General features: G+C 42.1%; 3 protein-coding genes across 6 annotated transcripts in view; 1 reads left to right on the forward strand and 2 right to left on the reverse strand.

The window, feature by feature from the left end:
* LOC112216243 (diacylglycerol kinase beta) overlaps window positions 1-1,854 on the reverse strand; it is a 43,718-nt gene extending 41,864 nt beyond the window's left edge. For both annotated transcript variants that reach the window (XM_024376087.2, XM_024376086.2), the window contains exon 1: window positions 1,602-1,854. The gene's annotated coding sequence lies outside the window, so the exon portion shown is untranslated. The remainder of the gene's footprint in view (window positions 1-1,601) is intronic.
* A 1,650-nt stretch (window positions 1,855-3,504) lies between these two features.
* LOC112216244 (E3 ubiquitin-protein ligase NRDP1) lies at window positions 3,505-12,585 on the reverse strand. Of its 2 annotated transcripts, none has more exons than XM_024376089.2 (7): window positions 12,403-12,585; window positions 8,413-8,479; window positions 8,015-8,130; window positions 7,557-7,828; window positions 7,218-7,353; window positions 5,273-5,376; window positions 3,505-5,036 (listed from the first exon to the last, which is right to left on the reverse strand). In XM_024376089.2, exons 3-7 carry the CDS (start codon window positions 8,102-8,104, stop codon window positions 4,682-4,684), a joined length of 957 nt encoding a protein of 318 aa, XP_024231857.1. In that variant the 5' UTR covers window positions 8,105-8,130; window positions 8,413-8,479; window positions 12,403-12,585; the 3' UTR covers window positions 3,505-4,681. The 2 variants fall into 2 exon arrangements, with proteins under 2 accessions (XP_024231857.1, XP_024231856.1); XM_024376088.2 differs by having other exon boundaries at window positions 8,404-8,479; window positions 12,403-12,584.
* A 1,939-nt stretch (window positions 12,586-14,524) lies between these two features.
* Window positions 14,525-27,544, forward strand: LOC112216245 (zinc transporter ZIP10). Of its 2 annotated transcripts, none has more exons than XM_024376091.2 (11): window positions 14,525-14,673; window positions 14,760-14,849; window positions 15,050-15,244; window positions 17,604-17,857; window positions 18,763-18,952; window positions 19,267-19,444; window positions 19,632-19,801; window positions 19,962-20,090; window positions 24,327-24,615; window positions 25,297-25,487; window positions 26,624-27,544. In XM_024376091.2, exons 3-11 carry the CDS (start codon window positions 15,062-15,064, stop codon window positions 26,771-26,773), a joined length of 1,734 nt encoding a protein of 577 aa, XP_024231859.1. In that variant the 5' UTR covers window positions 14,525-14,673; window positions 14,760-14,849; window positions 15,050-15,061; the 3' UTR covers window positions 26,774-27,544. The 2 variants fall into 2 exon arrangements, with proteins under 2 accessions (XP_024231859.1, XP_024231860.1); XM_024376092.2 differs by having other exon boundaries at window positions 14,800-14,849.
* The last annotated feature ends 177 nt before the right edge of the window (window positions 27,545-27,721 follow it).

Consider the following 27,721-nt stretch of genomic DNA (forward strand, 5'->3'; position numbering starts at 1 on the left):
GCTGAGCGTTGGCACATGTTTGGAGGAACTGTTTACTCTTACTGTACTGCCATTGTAAAACCATTGAAATGTACAATCTGTGTATAGGGCAAAGGGAGTAAATGATCAAATGTTTAGATTGTGTGATTGCATGATAGTAAACACACACACAATCCCTCTAGAAGCTCTATAGATCCCTATTAGATTAATTTAATTAATTACATTTAATTTCTCTGCAGCAATAGTGTGACCCGCTTCCTGATCCGTCTGTAGAGATAGTCTGTTTCCTTACCGACAGGTTGACCTGACCAGGAATGCCTCTCTCGGTGTTTCCCTGTGATTACTTAGCTGTGTAGGTTAAGTATGACTTTTTCATTAAGAGACGGTCTTTCCCAGAACGAGGATAACATTTCTGTTTTTTGGCAACCAATTTTCCAGTGGGGAGGGAAACCAGGAAATGTTATAGATTTAAAAAGGAACTGATGACCTCACTTGACTTGAATGGAAATGCAAAAACTACACTAGCAATGAAAAATGACCATGTCATTTCAAATCCCTAAAATGTTCTGGGTAATCTGTTGTTCAAATAATGGAATAGTTATTTGCAGGGTTATCAAGGCACCCTTTAGGCCACATCATGCTGGCAATATGTCCAGCCAGAAATACACTCAAAAGACAAAATTAAAAGTTTCAGAACCATCCCTGTGACTGTTTGTGGTTGCATGACCCAGAAAAATGTAAAATGTTCAAGGAAACCTGATGAAAGCCCAAAATGCAGTTCAACTCTGATTGCTACTTGCCAACATGTTCTAAATGCATGGCCAGAAGACCTAGTTTACCCATAGGTAACTTAATTAAGGAGACACATACCAAGGGAAATAAGCACACAGTGAAGTAAATATATCAGAAGGGACAAACATGTCTTAAATGGTGCAACTATGGTTGTGTGTTGAGCAATGTGTTGCTTTGTCAGTTGTTTTAATCAGTTAGATGGCAAGTAAGTGTATTATTCAAAGTCAAAAGTTATTTGCAAGGATGTCACATTGCTAATGAAAATCATATAAACCAAAATGGCATTTTCCATCCAGACAGAGCTCCTTGTATCAAGGACCATAGGTCCAACATTGTCTCCAACCTGTCTGGTCTACAATATTGAGCCATAAGGGTGACAGTTTAACACTATGAACATACCTTAAACAGTATATTCAACTTATATTCTTAGTAGCTTATCTCTCCTTCTAGGCTATAAAACATGCCCTATGTTAACTATAGTCTAAAGAGGAGCATGTCTAAAGGTTAGGCTATAGGTTTCAAAGGGGAGAAACATGGGAACAGAAGCTGCAGATGTAGCCAATGTATATAGCAACCCAACATTGGATGTATCAGTAGGATCCCACTCAAAAGTAGCCTGTTTTACCCAACCAGGGAACCAACTGAGATCAGTTGGGCGAGGCGAGGGATACCGTCTCTCCCATGGAATATGTATCTTACCCAAACTTGGCAGCGGCGCAACGAAATTCACAGGCAATATCTGTATGCAAAGTTGTGAACAAGCATACACGATTCGTTGAACTTCATCCAGTAGTACTAAATGAGGCTGTTTTGAGCATCAATTAGCCTACCTATATTTCGCGATGATGAGCGTTGTCTGTCTGTCGTCCTTAAACGGAGTGTCGTGCCGTTCGTCCGGTAAGATATTTCCTCAGCGAGGATCGAGGCGCAATTCAACGTTTTTACACCCAGCAAATCGACGGAAATTGTCTGTGGACGCTGCAAGAAAGGTAGTCTAGCTGTCAGCTTTCATTTACCCAGAGATAACAAGAAAGATTGGCTGACTGCCACGCCCGACTCAGCGATTTCCCCCTCCCTAGCTATTAAAAAAAGAAAGAAGCAAAGCACCGCCTCGAACTGTCATCTGCGGGCACTTTGACTAACGCGGGGATGTAGTCTACATTGGGCTTGCCCCATTTACCCCAGTCTACTCTAGTATATGGATGTGCGTTCTTCTCTTATCATTTATGTGCCCTAGGCTATAATAGAGCAGCGATGGACAAATTTAGTTGCAATCGATAGGACATTTTTCCTACATTTGATTTTCAATGCACTGTGAGCCTATAGCGAACTACAGTACATCTTCCGCCAAGAAGTCTGGACCAGTTTCGCCTCGTTCACACGGATAGGGTTATTGATTTTTGGTACACCAGAGGTACATTCATTTTCAATGGAACGCTGCGTTTGCCTTACAGCATTGAGTTGCAGAGGCAGTTGCAGTGCGCTCTATGTAGTGCAAACTTTGGATTTATCTCACTGTACGCGCAGACGGCTTGACAGAACTGGTAGCAGAAGGTGACTGATGAACTTTTGTTATACACATATCTAGATGATGCTGCGTGCCATTTTGCGCAATAACACTGTCGGTGTGATCAAGGCGTTTGGCACAGGTGGGTGTGCTATGTAAAAGAAATAGCAAGCCTCGATCACACCTACAGTGTCATGCGCAAAATGGTACGCAGCATCATCTGGATAGTGCGCAACAAAAGTTCAACATTCACCTTCTGCTACCATTTCAGTCAAGCCATCTACACATACAGTGTAACGAATAACGCCTCGATCACAGACAGCTTTTTGCATTTTGGTGCACCAAAAGTACATTAATTTCTAATTGAACACTGTACGCGTTCTAATTGAACGCAGTTGCAGTGAGTTCTCTGTGGTGCTTACATTGGATTTATCGAAAGTATGCGTCAAACTGTAGACCGCTTGACAGAAATGGTAGTAGAAGGGGAATGTTGAACTTTTATTGCACACTTATCCAGGTGCTGCTGCTCACCATTTTGCGCAATAACACAGAACGTACTATAAAAGTTGCTGCAGTCAAACGCAGCTGGTTTAACAAAATGCAATGACACTGTCCGTGTGCTCGAGACATTAGGCCTATGAGCTCCCAACTGCTTTGTTACATTAGTAGCCTATATTATGGAACATCTATAGATAATCGAAAGTGACAGCAGTCCCATAAGTGTGTTGAGGCAATGATGGACTGACAGTAGCCTAATTATTGATTCTGACCCTTTGATGGTGTGAATTTGAGGTTGAATCACTGAACAAACAGTTGTGCATTGTAAAATCCAGTCCAACAGTACAATTATTGGCATACAAGTAAATAGGTGTCTCAACCAATTAGATCATTTAATACCAGATGATGAACCAGAGGATTTTCAGGCACAATAACAAAAGCATGCCCTTTGGCAAATCCCATGATATTCCAACCATTCACAAAGGGAAAGATTTAAAAGGAAAGGCCTCAATAGAGTATGGGCTGCTGGCAAGAGCTCACTAGACACTGCTGCTGTAGACATGCACAATGTCTGACCATGTGGGTGTTTGTGTGGGTGGACAGAGAGAGCATTGCCAGATAGGCTGCTGCTTAGAGTGCTAATCATCAGAAATCATGATGTATAGAGGCCATGCATGTAGGAATGACTCAATGGCATAAGAAAAAAGCCATGCAGTACTGTACCATGATGACAATCAAGATCACAATTTTATTTTTTCCTTCATCTTTACCCCACAGCACAAAAGATAAAAGGACACAAAATGACAAAACTCAATCCAAATGTATCTCATTATGGTGACACTAACGAAGTAGCATTGAAGTTAGATTTCCACATGGTTGTTTTCGACTGCATGTCTTTAGATCAAGTCCCTTGTCACTATCATTCAGTAATTCAAAGCTTTTAGATAAAATAGTTTGGTAAAAATAAGAAATTGTCAATTAATATCAACACAAACAAGCATCAACCATTTATAAAATAAAACAGGTAAAACTACACAATGTTACATTCCAATGGTTTAACGTCAATTGGCCCAACTTCATGTTCACTATGTACAACGGAAGCAATGAACAATGAGCTTCAATTTTCTAAAATGACAAATGTATTTACATAACACAAAAAACATCTTCAAGCATACTGCTTCTGGTGTGGAGATCCCGCCCCAGCAGGTCTTCAAAATCTATAAATAAAATGCATGGCACAACAAAAATGTAATAAACGAGAAGCAAAACATCATGGCGTACAACTGTCATGACATGATTAGCAAAAAACAATGCTGAAGTGAGCAAAATGTCCAGAGCAGCATCCTTAAACACATGGATGCCAACTGACAAAATCCACAGTCTAATTACTGTATAACAAGAATAGCTTGAGAATGTGTATATTTTTTTTCAATATAATATTTGTATTTACATGATTTTTTGATATGAATTAATTTACATAGTACAAGGTGTAGGATGGGGGGGAACCAGAGAAGCCTAGGAGATCAGGCATAGCTTTTTATTATGCGACTCTCAAACATTCCATCTTAGAATATCCTGGGTATTATCAGTTAAGTTCTCTTTTTCCAGGTGTATTTGAAATGTCCTTTTAAGGCAAAGATATTAAATAAGCTCATATGTAAGTAATACTCTTCTGTTCATTTTAGGAGCCATTGAGATCTTTTCATTTCCCCTACAACCACATCTTTAGAGACAACAACTGACATATCAACTGTCATTAAGAAATAGACCCATAATTACCATTCAATTGAGAAGGAGTATTTTTTTATTATATTTTTTAGAGATGAGTAATAACTCAAGAATCAAAATGTCCGGTTTGCACTCCTCTCTGCCATGCTAGACCCCCCTGCTCCTAGTGTTGGGTTATTATAAGATCTCCTCCACTCCATGGGCAAAGATCATGACCAGGCCAGGCTCTAGGATCATGTCCTCTCCCATGTGTTGGTTCTCACAGGCCATCACCACCACTGCCTGTTTCCCAGGGATCCGCTTGGCCACGTAGTTTTCATAGTAGCGCCGGTTCATCTGCCGCGTCTCCAGCGTGGCCAGGCCCTGCGGCCAGTTCCTTTCGTGGGCATTCTCAATCAGCTCGTTAATGATGGACAGAGGACAGCCGCTGTCGATGAGCGAACGCTTGATGACCGCCTGGAGAACTGCATCTGGCGTGGAGATCATCCCGCCCCAGCGTGTCACCCGCACAGGTTGGAGGGAGTTGACCCATCTGTTGGGCAGGTCAGGAACAGGTGAGATGTGGAATAGGAGGATCTTTAGCTCTAAAGCACTGTGACAACAGGCTAATGTAAAAAGGGCTTATTAAATTTGATTTTTAAAGTGAGTTTGAATGATGGTAGCAGTAAAACAATATCCAACATAATAGAATTGAGGCTGAAATCAAGTGTTAAAACTCCTGAAAATATTCTAGAGGAGAGGGCCAAAGGGACAGGAGAGTAAACTCACTCCAGGATCTCGTTGTACTCAATGCTCTCCTCCAGGTTCTGCATGTTGGGGTTTGCACTGCGTATTGCTCTCATGTTTGCTTTTAGCAGCTGGATGTCCCGTTTCTGACAATGGAAGAAACACACACACAGCAGATCCCTGACCATTGAGGAACAGAGCACTAATGGATTTGCATACAGGTATATCACAGGAGGTTGGTGGAGCCTTAATTGGGGAGGACGGGCTCGTGATAATGGTTGGAGCAGAATGGTATCAAATACACTGCTCAAAAAAATAAAGGGTACACTAAAACAACACATCCTAGATCTGAATGAAATATTCTTATTAAATACTTTTTTCTTTACATAGTTGAATGTGCTGACAACAATCACACAAAAATGATCAATGGAAATCAAATTTATCTACCCATGGAGGTCTGGATTTGGAGTCACACAAAATTAAAGTGGAAAACCACACTACAGGCTGATCCAACTTTGATGTAATGTCCTTAAAACAAGTCCAAATGAGGCTCAGTAGTGTGTGTGGCCTCCACGTGCCTGTATGACCTCCCTACAACGCCTGAGCATGCTCCTGATGAGGTGGCGGATGGTCTCCTGGGGGACTCCTCCCAGACCTGGACTAAAGCATCCGCCAACTCCTGGACAGTCTGTGGTGCAACGTGGCATTGGTGGATGGAGCGAGACATGATGTCCCAGATGTGCTCAATTGGATTCAGGTCTGGGGAACGGGATGGCTAGTCCATAGCATCAATGCCTTCCTCTTGCAGGAACTGCTGACACACTCCAGCCACATGAGGTCTAGCATTGTCTTGCATTAGAAGGAACCCAGGGCCAACCGCACCAGCATATGGTCTCACAAGGGGTCTGAGGATCTCATCTCGGTACCTAATGGCAGTCAGGCTACCTCTGGCGAGCACATGGAGGGCTGTGCGGCCCCCCAAAGAAATGCCACCCCACACCATGACTGACCCACCGCCAAACCGGTCATGCTGGAGGATGTTGCAGGCAGAACGTTCTCCAAGGCGTCTCCAGACTCTGTCACATGTGCTCAGTGTGAACCTGCTTTCATCTGTGAAGAGCACAGGGCGCCAGTGGTGAATTTGCCAATCTTTGTGTTCTCTGGCAAATGCCAAATGTCCTGCACGCTGTTGGGCTGTAAGCACAACCCCCACCTGTGGACGTCGGGCCCTCATACCACCCTCATGGAGTCTGTTTCTGACTGTTTGAGCAGACGCATGCACATTTGTGGCCTGCTGGAGGTCATTTTGCAGGGCTCTGGCAGTGCTCCTCCTGCTCCTCCTTGCACAAAGGCGGAGGTAGCGGTCCCGCTGCTGGGTTGTTGCCCTCCTACTGCCTTCTCCACATCTCCTGATGCACTGGTCTGTCTCCTGGTAGCGCCTCTATGCTCAGGACACTACACTGACAGACACAGCAAACCTTGCCACAGCTCGCATTGATGTGTCATCCTGGATGAGCTGCACTACCTGAGCCACTTGTGTGGGTTGTAGACTCCGTCTCATGCTACCACTAGAGTGAAAGCACTGCCAGCATTCAAAAGTGACCAAAACATCAGCCAGGAAGCATAAGAACTGAGAAGTGGTCTGTGGTCACCACCTGCAGAACCACTTCTTTATTGGGGGTGTCTTGCTAATTGCCTATAATTTCCACCTGTTGTCTATTCCATTTGCACAACAGCATGTGAAATTTATTGTCAATCAGTGTTGCTTCCTAAGTGGACAGTTTGATTTCACAGAAGTGTGATTGACTTGGAGTTACATTGTTGTTTAAGTGTTCCCTTTATTTTTTTGAGCAGTGTACATCAAACACATGGTTTCCATGTGTTTGATGCCATTCCATTCATGCCGTTCCAGCCATTTATGAGCCGTTCTCCCCTCAGCAGCCTCTACTGGGGTATATGTATGCAACATGAGAGTGTGTGTGCTTACTTGTTCCCCCAGCTGGTGTTTGTGCTCTGCAGCATTTTTCTCTAGTTCAGAGATCTTGGTCTGCTGCTGCTGTACCACGTCACGTAAGTGCTTGATGCAGTTGTGGTTGCACATCTCATCTTTCGGCATCTCCAGCCTGCGGCGAGATTGTGACATTATGAAATTAAAGCCACTACGTCACTCTAGAGACCACTACAATACTAAATAATAAATACAAGACTAGGTAATGTCACATTCTGCAGTGGTGGTGCGGCATGCCCAGCAACTCAAAAGTCACAGCCATGTTTTCCCATTCTGTCTGGTCTACTCTGCTGTGTAATGTGCTCTAATGTCACCTACCCACAGCCCTCCTCACAGTTGACAGGTCTTTTGGGGTTGTGCTCGCAGTCCTTCAGGTGAGACTGCAGTTGATCTAGCCGCAGTGTGGCTGGGCAGCCGAAGCCAGCGTTGTCACAAGCGATTTGGAGTTTGGAGAGCATGTTGCGCATGATGCGGGGCACAGGCCGGAGGTGAGCCAGTGTCACCACGCTGCGGTCCACAGGACAGATCTGCTGCTGGTTGAACCACTGGGTGATGCAGGCATTGCAGAAGGCATGCTCACAGTGTGGGGCCTAGACATAGGAGAAAAAGGAGCGGAGATGGGAAAAGGGAAGATGGGAAAATAAGTATATTGTTTGAAATCGGTGAAAGGTCTATATTAAGAACTCAGTGACAACCTGTCTAAATAAAGGATAAATAAAATAAGTCCTTGTAATAGATCTGGTCCAGAGGTATAGGAGGTATAGTAGGCCATTAACCTGCACTGGCTCCTCCAGTACCATGCTGCAGATGGGACACAGCAGGTCTTCATCCACCTCCCCTTGGAACCTGGTGACGTCGTACCCCATGGCACATCACTGATACACACCAATTTCTGCAGAATACAAGGCTAGGTGAGTCAATGCCTGGAGAAAACCCATCTCACCAATGCAAACCTGTCCAGGAGTGTTTATGGGATATCTGCAGAAGAAATGCAGCAAAATGAACATACCCACTTTATCCTGTGCAATTAACATAACTTCAAGGTCAAGCCTTGTTACCATATTAAACAACTTCAGCTATATCATCATACTAAACCATTTGGAGTGGCTCAAGCCAGTAGCTTGAGAGAATTAGTGAGTGAACAAAAGAAAAGCAGTAGTGGTACCTCACTCACAAATGGTCCTCATTTCTCCTATTCAGCAGGACTGTTAAAGGTCACATGGAGTGGTTTCGATGGCACACTGTATGGAGAGACAGACTCAATCAGACACATAGCTAAGTCTAACTGGGAAGCACATTTCCAGGCATTTACTACATTTACTGGACCTTACTTACTGACTTTATTGTCCCCATGGGGAAATTTTGTTGCAGTATCTTGTACATGTTTAAAGTGGTGTTTAAATACAACAAAAATTGGCAATACAACTTTCATAAGTTACATACCAATAAAACTTTTTTTTTTTAAATAATTGTGTGACTCCTGCGGGCCTTACTGAGTCAATAGGTACATTATCCCGAGCTATTTAGGAGGGATATCACACCTGGCACAAATTATTGTCTAGTTCTGTTTTTCCTGCGCCCAGAGGGGAGTAGTTCAAAGTCTGGGTACAGGGGGTGGCTTGGGTCTTATGACAATTACACAGTAATTAGGCCTACACAATATCCTTGGGATTAATCACGACATGCATCTTCATCTTCGCAACAAAGCCTCCTTCACTCACGCCACCAAACTTACCCTAGTAAAACTGACTATCCTACCGATCCTAGACGATGTCCTCTACAAAATAGCTTCCAATACTCTACTCAGCAAACTGGATGCAGTCTAACAGTGCCATCCGTTTTGTTACCAAAGCCCCTTATACCACCCACCACTGCGAACTGTATGCTCTAGTCGGCTGGCTCTCACTACGTATTCGTCGCCAGACCCACTTGCTCCAGGTCATCTAGAAGTCTATGCTAGGTAAAGCTCCGCCTTATCTCAGCTCACTGGTCACGATAACAACACCCACCCGTAGCACGTGCTCCAGCAGGTACAGTGGGGCAAAAAAAGTATTTAGTCAGCCACCAATTGTGCAAGTTCTCCCACTTAAAAAGATGAGGCCTGTAATTTATCATAGATACACTTCAACTATGATGGACAAAATGAGAAAAAAAAATCCAGAAAATCACATTGTAGGATTTTTAATTAATTAATTTGCAAATTATGGTGGAAAATAAGTATTTGGTCAATAACAAAAGTTTCTCAATACTTTGTTATATACCCTTTGTTGGCAATCACAGAGGTCAAATGTTTTCTGTAAGTCTTCACAAGGTTTTCACACACTGTTGCTGGTATTTTGGCCCATTCCTCCATGCAGATCTCCTCTAGAGCAGTGATGTTTTGGGGCTGTTGCTGGGCAACACGGACTTTCAACTCCCTCCAAAGATTTTCTATGGGGTTGAGATCTGGAGACTGGCTAGGCCACTCCAGGACCTTGAAATGCTTCTTACGAAGCCACTCCTTCGTTGCCCGGGCGGTGTGTTTGGGATCATTGTCATGCTGAAAGACCCAGCCACTTTTCATCTTCAATGCCCTTGCTGATGGAAGGAGGTTCACACTCAAAATCTCACGATACATGGCCCCATTCATTCTTTCCTTTACACGGATCAGTCGTCCTGGTCCCTTTGCAGCAAAACAGCCCCAAAGCATGATGTTTCCACCCCCATGCTTCACAGTGGGTATGGTGTTCTTTGGATGCAACTCAGCATTCTTTGTCCTCCAAACACGACGAGTTGAGTTTTTACCAAAATGTTATATTTTGGTTTCATCTGACATTCTCCCAATCTTCTTCTGGATCATCCAAATGCTCTCTAGCAAACTTCAGACGGGCCTGGACATGTACTGGCTTAAGCAGGGGGACACGTCTGGCACTGCAGGATTTGAGTCCCTGGCGGCGTAGTGTGTTACTGATGGTAGGCTTTGTTACTTTGGTCCCAGCTCTCTGCAGGTCATTCACTAGGTCCCCCTGTGTGGTTCTGGGATTTTTGCTCACCGTTCTTGTGATCATTTTGACCCCACGGGTGAGATCTTGCGTGGAGCCCCAGATTGAGGGAGATTATCAGTGGTCTTGTATGTCTTTCATTTCCTAATAATTTCTCCCACAGTTGATTTCTTCAAACCAAGCTGCTTACCTATTGCAGATTCAGTCTTCCCAGCCTGGTGCAGGTCTACAATTTTGTTTCTGGTGTCCTTTGACAGCTCTTTGGTCTTGGCCATAGTGGAGTTTGGAGTGTGACTGTTTGAGGTTGTGGACAGGTGTCTTTTATACTGATAACAAGTTCAAACAGGTGCCATTAATACAGGTAACGAGTGGAGGACAGAGGAGCCTCTTAAAGAAGAAGTTACAGGTCTGTGAGAGCCAGAAATCTTGCTTGTTTGTAGGTGACCAAATACTTATTTTCCACCATAATTTGCAAATAAATTCATTAAAAACCTACAATGTGAAACGTCTAGGAGCAACAACGGCTCAGCCGTGAAGTGGTAGGCCACACAAGCTCACAGAACGGGACAGAGTGCTGAAGTGCGTAAAAATGGTCTGTCCTCAGTTGCAACACTCATTACTGAGTTCCAAACTGCCTCTGGAAGTAACATCAGCACAATAACTGTAAATCAGGAGCTTCATGAAATGTGTTTCTATGGCCAAACAGAAGCCACAAGCCTAAGATCACCATACCAAGCATCGCAGTGCCAAGCATCAGCTGGAGTGGTGTAAAGCTCACCGCCAATGGATTTTGGAGCAGTGGAAACCTGTTCTCTGGAGTGATAAATCATGCTTCACCATCTGGTAGTCTGACAGACAAATCTGGGATTGGTGGACGCATAGTGCCAAATGCATAGTGACAACTGTAAAGTTCTGTGGAGGAGGAATAATGGTCTGGGGTTGTTTTATGGTTTGGGCTAGGCCCCTTAGTTCCAGTGAGGGGAAATCTTAACGCTACTGCGTTATTTTCAGTAATGTTATGTACAATGACATCCTAGACAATTCTTTGCTTCCAACCTTGTGGCAAAAGTTTAGGGAAGGCCCTTTCCCGTTTCAGCATGACAATGCCCCCATGCACAAAGCGAGGTCCATACAGAAATGGTTTGTCGAGATCTGTGTGGAAGAACTTGACTGGCCTGCACAGAGCCATGACCTTAACCCCAATGAACACTTTTGTGATTAATTGGTACGCCGACTGCGAGCCAGGCCTAATCGCCCAACCTCACTAATGCTCTTGTGGCTGAATGGAAGCAAGTCCCCACAGCAATGTTCTAACATCTAGTTGACATCCTTCCCAGAAGAGTGGAGGCTGTTACAGCAGCAAAGGGGGGGTGGGGACCAACTCTATATTAATGACAATGATTTTGGAATGAGATGTTCAACGAACAGGTGTCCACATACTTTTGGTAATGTAGTGTAGCTACTATAGATGAGACTGTAGTTTAAATCCAATTAGGCTGTTCATTAGGCTATTATGTTTTCCTAGATACAGGTGAAGACTGATCAAGGCATGTGGGGAAAGCTAGAACGACAGAACTATAATATTAGATTGAAAAACTATTTCCTAATGGTAGATTAAAATGACAATATTTCTGAAATTGAGAATCTGTTTTACACCCTTGCTGTCTCATCTTTATGCCAACTGTGTAGCCTCCCATTATATGAGTGGAAGCTCGTGGTGTTCAAGCTGACCAGTGACCTATTTTCAGTAACGTTATGGCAGGGGGGTGGGTTTGAGGAGTGGTTAAATAAGAGATCCTTTTCGCATATCTAGCTATCTGATATTACAGGGCATTTTACAGACTGTGATAGCCAGCTCAATCTAGCTAGCTAATGTTAGTTGGTTAGCAATCTAACGTTAGCCACTACTAGATATACGAATGCACTGCAGCTTAAATATATTTTTGTTTTACTAGCTAGCTGCTAGTTAGTTAGCAAGTTGCCACCAAGGAGTCAACATTCGTTTTTTTGTCTAGAAAATAGCTAACGTTAAACCCAACTAGCTAGTTAATGCTGGCTACCTAGCTAGCACTGCAGCTGACTAGCTAACATTAGCTAGCCAACTGTTGTTGACTTGCTAGCTGTATCAGACTGTAACCGTTTAAAAATCTATATAATAATCTGTGATCGGAATGAAAACTTACGTGTTTGAGGCACAAGCAAAATTGCTGCGACAATTTCAGACCTCTCTGCTAACTAGGTAGAGTAGCTGGTTTAGCAAGCAAGCCACTCCTACATCTCCTCGCGGTGCTATGCAACCAGAGCTTGGGGGTGTCCGAAATGATTGACATCAAGTGATATTAAAACATTTAGGATAAAAATATTTTCTTTCGTTTTCTGTTGACATACTTGGGGGGGAGAATCACAAAATCTTCTTTGTAATTCAGCTTTGGATACGGGCTCTCAAGTTTGGGGCCATTCGGGGGGCTCCATTTTCCTGTGCAAGTGGCAGACTCCTAGAGTCCTCTGGGAGATTACACACAGGGGGACCACTCACTGTCCTCTTTTTTTCAGGGTGTCACTGTCTCTTGTGGGGTCAAGACAACCATCATCTTTTGGCTCCCAAAGGCCATCGATGAACCAGCCAGGAGAGGGTGTCTTCTTCTCGAATGAGGTTTAACGTAGGTTGGCATCCAATAAATGCTGGATTACCGCCACCTACTAGACTGGAGTAAAACTCAATTATACTTTGCTTGAAAAAAAAAACGAAAAAATAAATAAAATACCCTACCATTGAAAATAAATACACGTAAAAAATAAAAAAATGTATGCCATACTCCACTATTTAAATCGATTTATTCCTACTTCAGCCCAACAACCTGAAAGGATGGGACACCACCACTTAACTCGCCCTGTAACTCTTCTGACATCAAATCTCGCACACCCCAATACCTCTGCAGCTGCCACCAAAACCTCTATTTTCTGCGACTTACGTTCCATCCCTGCAGTACAGTTGATAACCATTGCTATAAATGCCAAAAATCCAATCTTACTGAAACATATATTACTTGTTTTTTCCCTCTGTACTGGTTCATTATATACTACTCACACCACTCCTCTCAGGATCCACCCCCCTTGACCCATCTTCCTCTACTTTCTTCACTGCCTCAGCATGTGACAACTTCTACTCTAACCCTGGAAAGATCAACCTACCTCTCTCGCACAGGACATTTTTGATCCCCAGCCCCATGGGCACTCCTACAATTAACACATACCACTAATTTCCCCAATGCTACACATTCCTTTGTCCTTCTGCACACTTCTCACACCTAGGAACCTCCCTTCTACAGACTGCCGCTACATGCCCATAAGCTTGACACCTGTAACAACGTAATGTATTCGGCACAAAAGATTGGATAACATATTTCCTAACATCACTTTGTCAGGCAAAGACTCAACATCAAAATGCAAAAGAACAGACAATGACTGTTCTGTTTCACCAGTCACGCCACCCTGTCTGCGTCACATCAAATGACGAGCATCACAAACACAGAGAATCTTCCCCTTCACTTGGTCAGCTTTCAGTTGGTACCTCTCTCTCTAAGACCTCCTCTGCCTCTTTTCCTTCCATTCCTCCTCCGAATTCCAAGTATTAGTCTCCTTAGGATAATACTGCACTTCCCCTGACGTACATATTGTTCTTGCCTTCTCAAGGGACGCCATTTAACCGGCTGTCACAATCTCCGTACAATCAGCACAAACACCTCGGGATGTATCGCTCAACAGTGCATCCCACTTATAAAGCCCAGGAGAGGGTGTGGTGGCTCTGGGGTTCAAGAGTTCTCCTCTTTGGACTTCTGTTAAAATCAGACTCCTAATCTATTATCCCATTAGGCCCACTCATCCCTCTCTTTCATGAATGATTGTGAGATACTACTACTTACCTGTAATGTATTCTTCAACATTTAAAGGGGCAATCTGTGGTTGAAACAATAAGAAAAGGGTCACCCCACCTCTGTTTTGGTAAAAAGCTGAGCTGCGGGCCAAGAGACATGTAACCACTCTCAAATTAATAGACAGAGCAATGGATGCAAGGACTGCCCAGCCAATATTTCAAGGTTATAGTTCTAAGTATGTTTAAAGCCTGTGCAGTGTTTGTTTGCATGTACAATGTTTACAAACATTGGAGTAACAAGCTAGCAACTGCAGCTTGCCCCTTTAAAGTGATAACAATTTGCATAGGGTAGGCCTATCACAAGAAAGGTTGAGATAATTCAGCTAATTATTCTTTTTGTGGATATTCATTCAATTCAACCCTTGTTAGGCTACATTGTTAGATCCTCCAACTATTAATATACTGGTTGAAGATGTTGCAGTAGCCCAGTTATTGCAACAATTCTGTTCCAGGACATGGATATTAAGAACACTTCTCACGTGCCTTGAGCAGGGCAAACCATCCTGCTGTATTGGAAAAGGTAGGTCAATTGCCTTGAGTAATGCTTTGCGGCCTCCCTTATCTGTTTCATGACTCAGTTAACGTGTCGTTATAATATTGACACAGAAAACCAAAAGACAATAACCCCAGGCTCTTCAACCCTCAGATCAGCAGGGCAAGAGAAGATGTACTTCAGGACTGGGAAAAACAACCCGTGTGAGTAGCCTGTAGGCATAATAAAATCTGTACGATTTTGTTGTTTCGCGGACTGTATAAAGTTTGGCAATTTTGTAGCGTTTCACTGCGTGTTACAATTTGGCAGACTAAATGATAAACAAACTGGAAGCATTAAGAAGTTGAGACTGTTCACGGTACGTGACTTTTGAATAAACTTGCCTCCATATTGCTTTCTGCAGTTAATTTCTAGGATGTCACCTCTACTGACGCTCGCAGTATTTGTCTGTCTGCCTCTGCTGGAGTTCGGGGCAAGGGCTCGACCATCTCTCAGTGGCACAGTGGAAACGCCATCGAATACGACAGACAGGATATCAAATGGAAGCCGACAAGAGGTATCAACAGCCGAACATTTAGACGAGGCTTTTGAGGAGCAGGTGAGAATATTATGGAAGGCCGTCTATGCCATTACAGTTTTGCAAATTTTTCTAATTTTTCTAATTTGATAATTCCGAATATTTCGAGAGTGCTCTTCTCGACGATTTGATGGCCTGATAAATCCTACCCCCTCTAACCTATGTGAACTTTCCTCCACATCTAAATGTGATGAGTTTACGGCATATTTCAGAGACAAGATAACCAACATTAGGCTTAGTATCAGACTTGATTAAAGTTTGATTTGTGCCCTAGCCTGCCAGGTAAAGGCACTATGGATTTATTTCCCCTGGTTGACACAGACATGCTCAGGAGTGTGATTTCACAATTTCACAAAGTGATTTCACAATTTCACTCTTAAACTCGATCCAAGCCCCCCCCTTTTCAAAACCGTTTTTAATTGCATATCTGAAGAAGTGAAAGCTATTGTTAACCACTCCTTGTTCACAGGCACTTTCCCCACTGCACAAAACTTATATGGTGAAATGCCTTCTGAAGAAATGTATTCTAGATTCTTCAGTTTTTAGAAATGTTCAGCCAATCTCCAACCTTCCATTCGTCAGCAAAATTCGAGATAAATTGATTTTCAAACAGTTAAATGATTATTTTTTAAATGCCAACTGTATTATATAAAAAAAAGTCCAATCTGGTTTTCGTGCCCACCACAACACAGAAAAAGTGGTAAATGATCTTAGAGCCAACACAGATGCCAAACAGCTCTCTGTCCTAGTACTCTTGGATTTAAATGCTGCATTCAACACTGTTGAACATGATGCCCTTCTGGACAGACTGGAGAGGTGGGTTAGCCAATTTCTAAATTGGTTTCGGACCTTTTTAACTGGTCGAGAGTTTTTGTCACCCTTCGTGAACATAACTCAGAGAAAATACATATCACATGACACGTTCCACAATGTTTGATTTTTGGTCCGGTGCTGTTCAGTTGATATGTGTTACCCCTTGACAGTGTTATTAGAAAGCACAACATAGTTTTTCACTGCTACGCAGATGATACACAACTTTGAAATTTCTGCGTCACCAGAGGATTTTAGCTCAATAATTTAGACTGTATTAGTGATTTAAATACTTGGATGGCTCACAATTTCCTCCAGCTAAATCAAGACAAGGCCGAGGTACTTACTGTTGGAGCCAAAGCACAGAGATAATCTGGCCGCACATTTTAATTCACAGGCGATAAAGATAAAACAACAAGTAAAAAACCTAGGTGTTGTTTTAGATTCTGAACTAAACTTCGAATCACACATTAGGAATGTGACCATAATAGCTTTTTACCATCTGAGGAACATTGCCAAGGTGCGGCCGTTTCGTTCTCAGGCTGATTCAGAGACTCAATGCTATTATTACAAGCAGGCTTGACTACTGTAATGCTCTCTGTCTGGTCTACCCAAGAAAGTCATTGATCAACTGCAAAACATACAGAATGCTGCAGCACGGGTCAGACAGAGAGCACACATTACACCGGTTTTAAGGTCTCTGCACTGGCTGCCTGTGAGTTTGAGATGATTCAATTGGTTTTTAAATCAATCCACGTTTGTGCACCCCAATACATGTCAGACATGCTTTTATCATCTACTGTTATGTACCCAGTAGGTCCTCAGGTCCTCTGGCATCTGGCCAAATAAAATTTGATTTGATTTGATTTTAAGTTATGTACTATCCTGGTCCTCTGGCAAGAAGCCTAAGACCAAGAGACATGGAGAGGCAGCCTTAAGTTATTACGCCCCCAGCCTCTGGAATAGCTTGCCAGGGAACCTGAAGGGGGCCTAAACTGTGGACATATTTGAAAGTGTGTGCTTTTTAGTCGTTCAGGTTTTGTGACTTTAGTTTTTCTTGTGTTTGTTGTTTAGTAAATATTTTCGCTTTTATTTTCATTGTTTTTTCCTGTGAAGCACATCGCGTGACATTCCATGTCAAATGTGCTGTATAAATAAAGCTTTATTTATATATTCTCCGGGCATCTCAAATATCTGAATTTGGCCTCAATATATCAGTGATACAACTTAATTTCACAGCAACATTATGGATATCATAGTTGAAAAGGTTACAACTTAAACTTTCAGGAGAGACACTGATGTCAACAAGACACTAAACCTAAATTGCATCAGTAAAAAGGGGTTGCACTAAATTGCATCAGTTAAATTAGCTGGCTGGCTAAAACTGTCACTTTTACAGTAATATTCATTAATGTGTGCTATCCCTGTAAAACAAAATTGAATAAAGTAAAAATATAAAGTAGCCTAGCTATTATAAGTCTCATAATGGCAGTGTTTTAACACTAATGATTATCCTTCTTGCCGACAATTTCAGCTGACAATTTACTCTTGTCAATTACCCTTTTTCCAGGTCTACTACTTGCACCGTCTGTTCCATCAGTATGGAGACAACGGGACCTTGAACTATAAGGGCCTTCAGATGTTACTGGGCAGCCTGGGACTAGGGCAGGTCAGTGTGTTGGAGATCAGCCACCAAGGGTTGAGGCACAACCATAACACTCTGACACCCCCTCACCCACAATCTCATGACCATGAAGATCAGGAAATGGACACCCCCAGTCCTAGTAGGCCTATTCAACCACCCCCCTCTGTAAAAGCATCCAGGTGAGACAGATATGGCAACTGATTTGATTCCATGATTGTTAGAGATGTGCAATATACAGTGCCTTCAGAATGTATTCACACCCCTTGACTTTTTCCACATTTAAAATTGATTAGTTGATTTTTTTTTTGTCACTGGCCTACATACTGTACAATACCCCATAATGTCAAAGTGGAATGTTTTTTTACATTTTTAATTTTAACTAATTAATACAAAATGAAAGCTGAAATGTCTTGAGTCAAAAAGTATTCAACCCCTGTGTTGTGACAAGCCTAAATAAGTTCAGGAGTAAAACATTTGCTGAACGAGACACTTAAGTTGCATGGACTCGGTTGTGCAAAAATATTGTTTAGCATGATTTTTGTACCCCACACATACAATTATCTGTAAGGTCCCTCCGTTGAGCAGTGAAATGAAAACTTGTTCTCAACTAAATAAAGGTGAAATAAAACACAGATTCACAGAATCTGAACACAGATTCAACCACAAAGACCAGGGTGGTTTTCCAATGCTTCAACAAAGAAGGGCACCTATTGGTAGATGGGTAAAAAAACAGACTTTGAATATCCCTTTGAGCATGGTGAAGTTATTAATTACACTTTGGATGGTGTGGCAATACACCCAGTCTCTACAAAGATACAGGTGTCCTTCCTAACTCAGTTTCCAGAGAGGAAGGAAACTGCTCAGGGATTTCACCATATGGTGACTTTAAAACATTTACAGAGTTTAATTGCTGTGATAGGAGAACTGAGGATGGATCAAGGGGTGTGAATACTTTCTGAAGGCACTGTATGTAGCCACTTTTGAAGTACTGAGGTTTTGGCATTCTAGTGTTCATTAAGCTATGAATAGTTACACAATGACACCTGAATAAACTGTGCTGCCTCTTCTCAACCCCCTCTGAAAGAATTCCACAGCCTGGGATATCAGGGCCTGCTGGATCTGGGTCTGAAGAGGGTAGCGCATTATCCTCTGATCATGTGATTAAAGAAGAAATTCTTCTATGGTCATCTGCTATTGCACACTCTATTTCTGTCCAAGGAATGTTTGACTCCCTTGTGTCAAATCACCCCACTACGAGGCATCTTCATGGGAACGTGAGTAGTCAATAAAAAAATGTTGATCTGGCTAATGTTTTGTGCGAAATGCACAATGTTAACTGAATTCTGCTTACTGTTCTTGTCTAAATGTCATCCTCTCAGGTGATGGTTTTTATTCAAAATTGTTAAGATAAGGAGGAAGTTAAAGGAAAATGGTGTTCTGTTGTACATGCCTGGCCAATGAATGTTTTGGGTCCCTTTTGTCAAAATACACCACTCTTAGTGGATTCTCTCATTAACTCTATCAAAACGTTCCCCATACATAAACAGTTTCTGTGGACAGTGATGACTTTTAACCCTTTCCTTTTCAGTGTCTGAACGTTACTCAGCTGTTGTGGAATTTCGGTCTGGAAAAGGCATCCCACATCACTCCTGCCCACTTCACCCTCCTGTGTCCAGCTCTGTTGTACCAGATTGAGAGTGGCGTGTGTCTACGCCACCCAGAAACCCATGGTGCGGAGTCAGAAAGGAGTGTGACTTTCCTCAAAGGTGCATTAATGAAACTACCAGCTATGACAGGAAATGATTTATCGATATAGTATGTTTTAAAACTCGTTGCATAACTTTACATTTATGACACCTAAACTTAACATAACCCTGGAAACTACAATACCCTATTGACCAAGCAGAATGAATACAACATCTAAATGAATACAATATATTGTTTGTTTTGCAGCTCTGGGATGGAGCTCCTTGGCTCTGGTTGTGATCAGCCTGCCGTCTTTGCTGGCTCTGAGCCTGGTACCCCTCCTGCCACCCGCCCGCCTCCGTTCCTTCCTCTGCCCAATGACAGCCCTGGCTGTGGGGACGCTGTGTGGAGATGCCTTGCTGCATCTCCTGCCTCACGTAAGTACCCATCCAAACTGTCAAACACTAAATAAATACCAGTGCTGCTGTCTCTGTTTAGTCATGGAGGGTGAATTTGTAAAATCTATTAGTAAATGTTGTAAGGTAAAACCTGTTGCTGATAGTGAAAACCGTGTCTTGTTGTATCTGTGTCCTGCAGGCCAAGACTGGGCCACACTCAAACCACTCTGAAGAACAGGACTCTATTCTGAAGGGCCTTTGCGTGCTGGGAGGTTGCTACCTCCTTTTCATCTTTGAGAGCCTTCTAGGACTGAAGACCCATTACAAGGTTAGCTGGATTAAGATAATAAAGGGGCGAGTTTAATGCTGTTGTCACTGTTTTATAATACACTGTGCATAGTATATTGAACAAAAATATAAATGCAACAATTTTAAAGATTTAGCTGAGTTAGTCAATTGAAAAAAATTCATTGGGCCCTAATCTCTGGATGGGTGGGCCTGGGAGGGCGTAGGTCCACCACCGTTGGAGCCAGGCTGACCCACTGAGGAGCTAGGCCCAGCTGGCGCCTAGCCAAACTCGGCTAAGTGAACCAAACGAATGTGCTCACATATCCCCTTTAAAAGACATTAGCTAGAAAAGTGGCAATAGTATTGTTTGTCCATCTTGAGATGCCGTAGCCAGTATACACTTCCTCATAAATCAGAATTAATCTAAGATAAGAAATCTGTCATTCATTTTTACATTTTTGCAGAGATCTTAGTTGTGCAATTTTTTTAATCTAACCAAGATGTGTTGTGCAGTATTTTTCAAATATTTTTTTTTGCATTAAAACTTTCCGTCTGTTGTTGAACGACAACAAACACTTAATTGAAGAATCCCTACTGTTGACCAATCACCGACAAAGGGTTGTAGACTTCAGCTTCTGATCTTTGGCTTGTCTCAATGTTTTTGTGTGTGCACAAAAAGCCCCCCAAAAACCCTGCCGAAGACCAAAACAAACAAACGCGTCACAATATATGCCCAAACTGTTTCGGATGGGAAGCATGAGGACGCCTTTAGGCCCTATTCTCACTATGAGATATGAAGACGTCTGAGGAGCAGGGGTGGCGAAAGAATTCTACTTTTCAATTCACATTACATCCTTGCCTAACATTTTGTTGTAGCTGGCCATATTACATCCTTGCCTAACATTTTGTTGTAGCTGGCCACATTACGTCTTTGCCTAACATTTTGTTGTAGCTGGCCACATTACATCTTTGCCTAACATTTTGTTGTAGCTGGCCACATTACATCCTTGCCTAACATTTTGTTGTAGCTGGCCACATGACATTCTTGGTCCTCAGCTCAAATTGACCTTAAATATTTCTGTAGCTAGTAAGCACAAACTATTCAACAATGATAGAAACATTTCTTCTAAAACACAATACATTATTGAATAATGCAACCAAACCATATTATACTCTTGAATAATGCAACATTTTACAAGCATGTATCTGCAGACAATTAGTGTTATTTTCTTATCTGTAGGCTTCACTCATTAAACGTTATCTTCAAGACATAAGCACTGAGTTGCTATAACAGCATGTCTTCAAGTGACAGCCTATCGAAAAAAATGAGCGATTAAACCTCTAATACGAATATAAAGGTACATTAGGCCTACCTTACAACATTACAACAAAGGAGGCTTCATCATGCAAATCATTACATGAGGTAAAAGCAAATTGCGACAAAGTGGGTATAAGTGAATTCACTGCAAGGAGCTGTTTTATATGGAAGTCCATAAACGCCACAAAATAAATAAAATAAAATGCCTCGTGATTTGTCAACGTGCACAATTAGTCTGTTCTTCAGTCTGATCAGCAGTAGCCTACTGATAACAACCGCAGCTTCAGGTAGCCTAGAGAAGCCTATGCGATCTGATCCCATTTGGGCTTGGCCAGGAGAAAAATAATCATGTTTTTTATAGCCTCAGCTTTGTATTTATAGCCTAAAATAGGTCCATTTTATTTGTATTCTGAGAAAATGTGAATTTGATAAAATTTGGGTTATGTTCACACTTCAGGTGGCTAGGCCACTTAGGCCTTTTTAATAAAAAATGACTGACTGGAATTAATCAATCAGCACAATAGTGATGACATACTCATAGTATCTTTTTCATTACAGATGCAAAGGCCTACACGATGCAACCAGCCATACAGCGAGCTCGGCACTGTTCTTTTTTTTTGTCCAATCGTAGTTCTCTGTGTAAGGGGTTTTAAAGTTGTCATCCTCCCTAGGGCCAGAAGTTATATGACGTGATTAGAAAATTATCTGGTTCCATTTATAGCCCATGTGAAACTGCTTTTTTTTTTTTACAGCTGATTTATTACTATGTCATACACTACAACTAGGGTCCAGTGTTGGTTAGGTTAGCCTACTACCAGATCAGGAACAACTCTGGGCCCCAGGAAAACAATCCCCCCCTCCCCACTCTAGGACCTGTGGTGCTTACTTGTTTTTGATCCCCATTAGCTTTTGCAGAAGCAGCAGCTACTCTTCCTGGGGTTCACACAAGACATGACAAGTAACAAAACACTGATACACTGAGAGAAGGAAAGTCACACAAACTAAAAATTCAACAATATACAACAAAATGTATACAAACAATACAACAAAGTGTCTGTGTGTGCGCCACCTCTGAAATCACCACACAATGCTACAAATGAAAAAAACATATCCTATCTACATTTGTATGATCTTCCATAGTTTTATGTAGCTCAGTGCATATAGCTGACAGCTACTGTGAAAATGTCAGAATATAACAGGCTGTTACTGCAATTTCAGGTAAAAATCTGTCTAAAATATTAAGAAAATGTCTACATTTCAGCTGTTTCAAAAACATTGCTCTGCTATTTACATTTATACCGTAGGAGTGTTGGTTCAACAAGACAATTGTGTTTACATTGCTCTGCTTCAAGGGGCCAACTGTCGGGAGTGTTGTGCACTAGAGGTAGTGGTTGACACATAGCAAGTTCACATTTTAATATGTGTAGCCGACGGTATTTTTACAAAAAGTGTGAAGAGGTTCTATATAGTCTTTGTTAGGAAAGCAGGGTGGATTGTTTGGTCTTGTAGTTTATTTAATTTGACCATTTAAAAAAAACAAGCACGTGTATAACTTGAAAAAGCCATACATGAATAAAATCATCTCGGAGGATCACACAAATTCTGGGACTTATTTCCATTGTGGCCCTCTTGAGACAAGATGGCTAGACAAGATCCAACACAGTATGGCAGGGAAATAATAAAACAAAAAACATAGAACATCTCTCATTGCAGTTACATCATAGAGGTTATTCATATGGGCACAGAAGACATCAAACGTATTTTTAAAGCTGCCCAGAGAGGATGTTTTTATGGGCAGAGGCAACTCATTTCATTCTGAGGCTCCAGTATACAAGAAAGTACCTTTCCCAGCATTACTCCTGAACCTGTATAAGCACACATCAGCAACACCTGATCTGGTGCTGTGATTGTGTGCATCCCTAACACGAGGAAAGTAATCGCTTAGATATCTGGACGCAGGACCATAAATACTCCTGTAAACCAAACCTAGTCTAATCTGGGACAACCTAGCCTCAACAGGCAGCCAGTTTAGTTCCTGAAAGCAGCTCCTGCATATGCGAGTATGTGGACTCACCTTCAATACTACCCTGATCAGCTTATTCTGGGCAATCTGGAGCTTCCCCTTCATAAGTTTAGATAAGCCCCCAAACCAGGAAGTACTAGCGTAGTCAAAATGGCATTGAATGAGGGCAGTAGCTAGCACTTTCATGGGGTCCTTATCAAGCAGCTTGGACTTTCTAGCCAAAAACCTAGTCCTGGCATTAACCTTCCCTAGCACTTTATTGGCCATGCTCACATCAAGGATACATCCCAAGTAGCTAATAGAGGTTTTAGTAGTCAGCACCTCACCCCCTAACTCCACTCTGATTTCAGAAGACCTGCACAATTTAGGTCTGGATCCAAAAATAATTGCTGAGATTGCAGAGATGTCTTATCTCCAAGCCATTTGCTAATGTTATTAAGCTCTGTGCTAAGTATGCTCTCCAACATAGTTTTACTTTTGTGAGACACCAGAAGTGTAGAGTCATCCACATAAAGAAAAAGACGGTAAGAACAAGCATCTTTCATATCATTAAACAATAAAAACAGCAGAGGCCCAAGCACGCTCCCCTGCAGAACGCCACAAATCATTGGTTTTGCCTGAGACGGTGAACTGATAAATAGGACTTTACCCAGCCTAGAGGGATACTGCTTAACCCCAGTGCCTCCAATTTGGAGATTAGGAGACAGTGGTTAACTGTATCAAAGGCCTTCTGTAGGTCAAGCAGTACCATTCCACACAGATTTCCCTCATCAATCTCTTTCCTAATGAAGTCAGTCAAGTAAAGTAGATATGAATCAGTGGAGTATTTTTCTAAAACCCGACTGAAAATAATACATTGGACCCATTAGTATTCAGTTGTGAATGTTTCACTCATATGAACAATTTTTTTTTAATGCTCTTTCTTTTGTCATCAGAAGGCTAAGAGGAAGGAGCAGAACACCAGTATAGAGCTGTATCCAGAGAGGGAGCTTACTGCTCTGCAGAGTGAGACACAATCCTCTGAGCACGGTCACGGCCATTCACATGGCCCACCTTCCAAGGAGGAAGCTGGGATAGGAAGCTTGGTGTGGATGGTGGTTATGGGAGACGGAATCCACAACCTTACTGACGGTCTGGCAATTGGTGCAGCTTTTTCTCAGAGTCTGGCTGGAGGTCTCAGCACCACGATAGCAGTGTTCTGTCATGAGCTTCCTCACGAGCTAGGTATACAAGAAAACCTTCCATTTCAACTGAGTGTACAAAACATTAAAAACAGCTTCTCTTTCCATGACATAGAATGACCTGGTGAATCCAGGTTAAAGATATGATCACGTGTTAAATCCACTTCAATCAGTGTAGATGAAGGGGAGGAGACAGGTTAAAGAAGGATTTTTAAGCCTGGACACAAATTGTGTTTGTGTGCCATTTGAGGGTGAATGGGCAAGACAAAAGATTGAAATGCCTTTGAACAAGTTATGATAGTACGTGCCAGGCGAACCAGTTTGAATGTGTCAAGAACTGCAACACTGCTGGGATTTTCACTGAATTGAAGATTTTCACACAGTTTCCCGTGTGTATCAAGAATGTTCCACCACCAAAAGGACATCTAGTCAACTTGACCACTGTGGGAAGCATTGGAGTCAACATGGGCCAGAATCCCTGTGGAACGCTTTCAACACCTTGTAGATTCCATGCGCTGTTGATTTGAGACTGTTCTGAGGGCGAAAAGAGGATGTAACTCAATATTAGGTTTGGCGTTCTTAATGTTTTGTACACTCAGTATGTACTGTAGGCTACAAAGGTACAACGCATCATAAAATCCATGTTCAAATTTTCAGGTATACCTCTGATCTGTAATGTTCCATGGAGTATACGGTTCATTCAATGTGTTGACTGTCTGTGTAGGTGACCTGGCAGTGCTACTAGGAGCAGGGTGGCCTGTTCGCCGACTAGTCCTCTTCAGTGCTGTTTCAGCCTTGCTGGGCTTCGTGGGACTGCTGACTGGCTCTGTCCTGGGCCACCAGTCTGCTCAGATCTCCCCCTGGATCCTCACCCTCACCGCTGGGGTCTTCCTCTACGTGGCCCTTGCTGACATGGTGAGCCACTAGAGTGGATCGATTTCCACACTAAACACACTTTGACAACTGCTGATGTAAATAGGGCTTTATAAGTACCATTGATTTAATGATAATGTCAACCATAACCATACTGTGCTGGCTGATATCTTCTTTTCACATTGTCCTTTCCAGCAGGGTGGATGTGTAAACAGGCCAGGGTCCGGTTTCCTTATAGCGATGAAACTTAGGCTTATGAGTGTTTTAACAATGCATCTTTCCTACAATGAGCGACGATGTAACATATTTCCTAAAACGCCACGCAGAGAGTGTTCGCTAAATGCGGCATTTTGTTGATCGAAAGTAAGGCAGTGCTGGTCTCGGATCAGCTTTCTCCTTTAAAGTCTTACCTTAACATTAGAATTATTCCACAATACTGACAATGTATCAACTCCTAGAGCGATATCACCTATGGCTTCAAATATTGAGGCGGCTTATTCTAATGCTTATCCTACAACAGGGGTGTCAAATTCATTCCGTGGAGTCCTAGTGTATGCTGGTTTTTGTTTTTTCCTTTCAAATAAGACCTAGACAACCAGGTGAGGGGAGTTCCTTACTAATTAGTGACCTTAATTCATCAATCAAGTACAAGGGAGGAGCAAAAACCCGCAAACACTCGGCCCTCTTTGAAATGAGTTTTGACACGTGCCCTATAATAATTCACAAAATCAAGATTTGGCCATTTTTTTTGACAGTAGCCAAATGGCAAAATAGAACAAACATGTATTTAAATAAATGTCAGTATATAGGCCTATGTAGCCTATACTGTAGGCTATTTATCAGTTTTCATTTGAAACATATTTTTATCCTTTGGGAATTTATCAGCGGTTAGAGACTGAGAATTAAGATGTTTATGTTTAGTGAAAATCTGTGTATAATGTGACAGTTGGGAAAAAACACATCTAACACACTGACCTTTTCTGAGTGGTCAGTAAATAACAAGCGATTAAGTGCAACTTCAGTAACAATAGTTTTGGTTAACAGCTTGGAGATTTAACCTCCTATGAAAGGTTCAAATGATGAACTTAGCCTTAAGATGCTTTTGGGAAACCAGGTCCAGCTCAGTACAACTCTGCTGGGCTCTGTGGTGTGAAAATGTCATTCTCTCCCCTCAATAGTTACCTGAGATGCTTCATGGTGATCCTGGCCTGATGGGACCCTGGACTCGCTTCCTGCTACAGAACCTGGGCCTGTTGGCAGGGGGAGCCATCATGTTGTGTATCGCTTTGTTTGAGGACCATATCGCATTCAACCTGGGTGACATCTGACTCAATGGGAAGGATATGAGTGGATCAAATTCTAAACCACCTGAGGTTCAGATGGTGATTCAAACCCACTGGATTGGCTACTCTTAATTCAAGTTCAAACGGCCAATATCAAGACCTCAAAGTAGACTTCATTTACAGTACTTTACTACTAAAGACCTGAAAAACATGATTTGAGATGACCTCAATTAAGCACCAGCTTCACTTTTTGAGCACTCTGAGGCACGATATTCCACATTTACATCTTTAGTAATTTAGCAGACATTCTTATCCAGAGTGATTTACAGGAGCAAGTGCCTTGCTCGATGGAAGACAGGTTTTTTCCCCCCCATCTAGTTGGCTTGGGGATTCGAACCATCAACCTTTCGGTTACTGGCCCAAATGCTACGCTACCTGCTGCCCTACTGACACAATTTGATGGTTAATGTAAACAACCCATGAGTCACTCGTCCTGCCGGGCAAGATGATTATCACATGGCCAAGAGAATGGCACTGTACTGCACACAATTATGCTTTCTTATTACCATGTTCTATGAAACTATATTCTCTTAATGTAGTGTGCAACTTGTTTTTTCCTATATCATGAATGTATTTTTATGGGAATGGGAAAAAAATTGAGTAAATTATTTCAGAATGTTTTGCATGGGTTGAACCACACTGGCAGGAAGTACAAAACATATGTAGATTTTCAATATGTACTTTTTGTTTTTAAAAATCTTGAATACTGAATAACCATGTCAAATTCACCATTAAAGGTGTCCCTTTTATATCTGACCATGACTCCAGAGCACTTCTCACTAGTTGTACATCTAGGAATCAAATCATAACACATGATGCAATGAATATTTATCAATAGCACTTTATTTAAAACACAACCAACCCTAAGCCACAATACTGAATGACAAGACCAATTGGCTGCAGCAAACATTGTATAAAATAGATTTAGGTTCA

The sequence above is a fragment of the Oncorhynchus tshawytscha genome, linkage group LG16, assembly GCF_018296145.1.
Source record: "Oncorhynchus tshawytscha isolate Ot180627B linkage group LG16, Otsh_v2.0, whole genome shotgun sequence".
NCBI classification, from domain to species: Eukaryota; Metazoa; Chordata; class Actinopteri; order Salmoniformes; family Salmonidae; genus Oncorhynchus; species Oncorhynchus tshawytscha.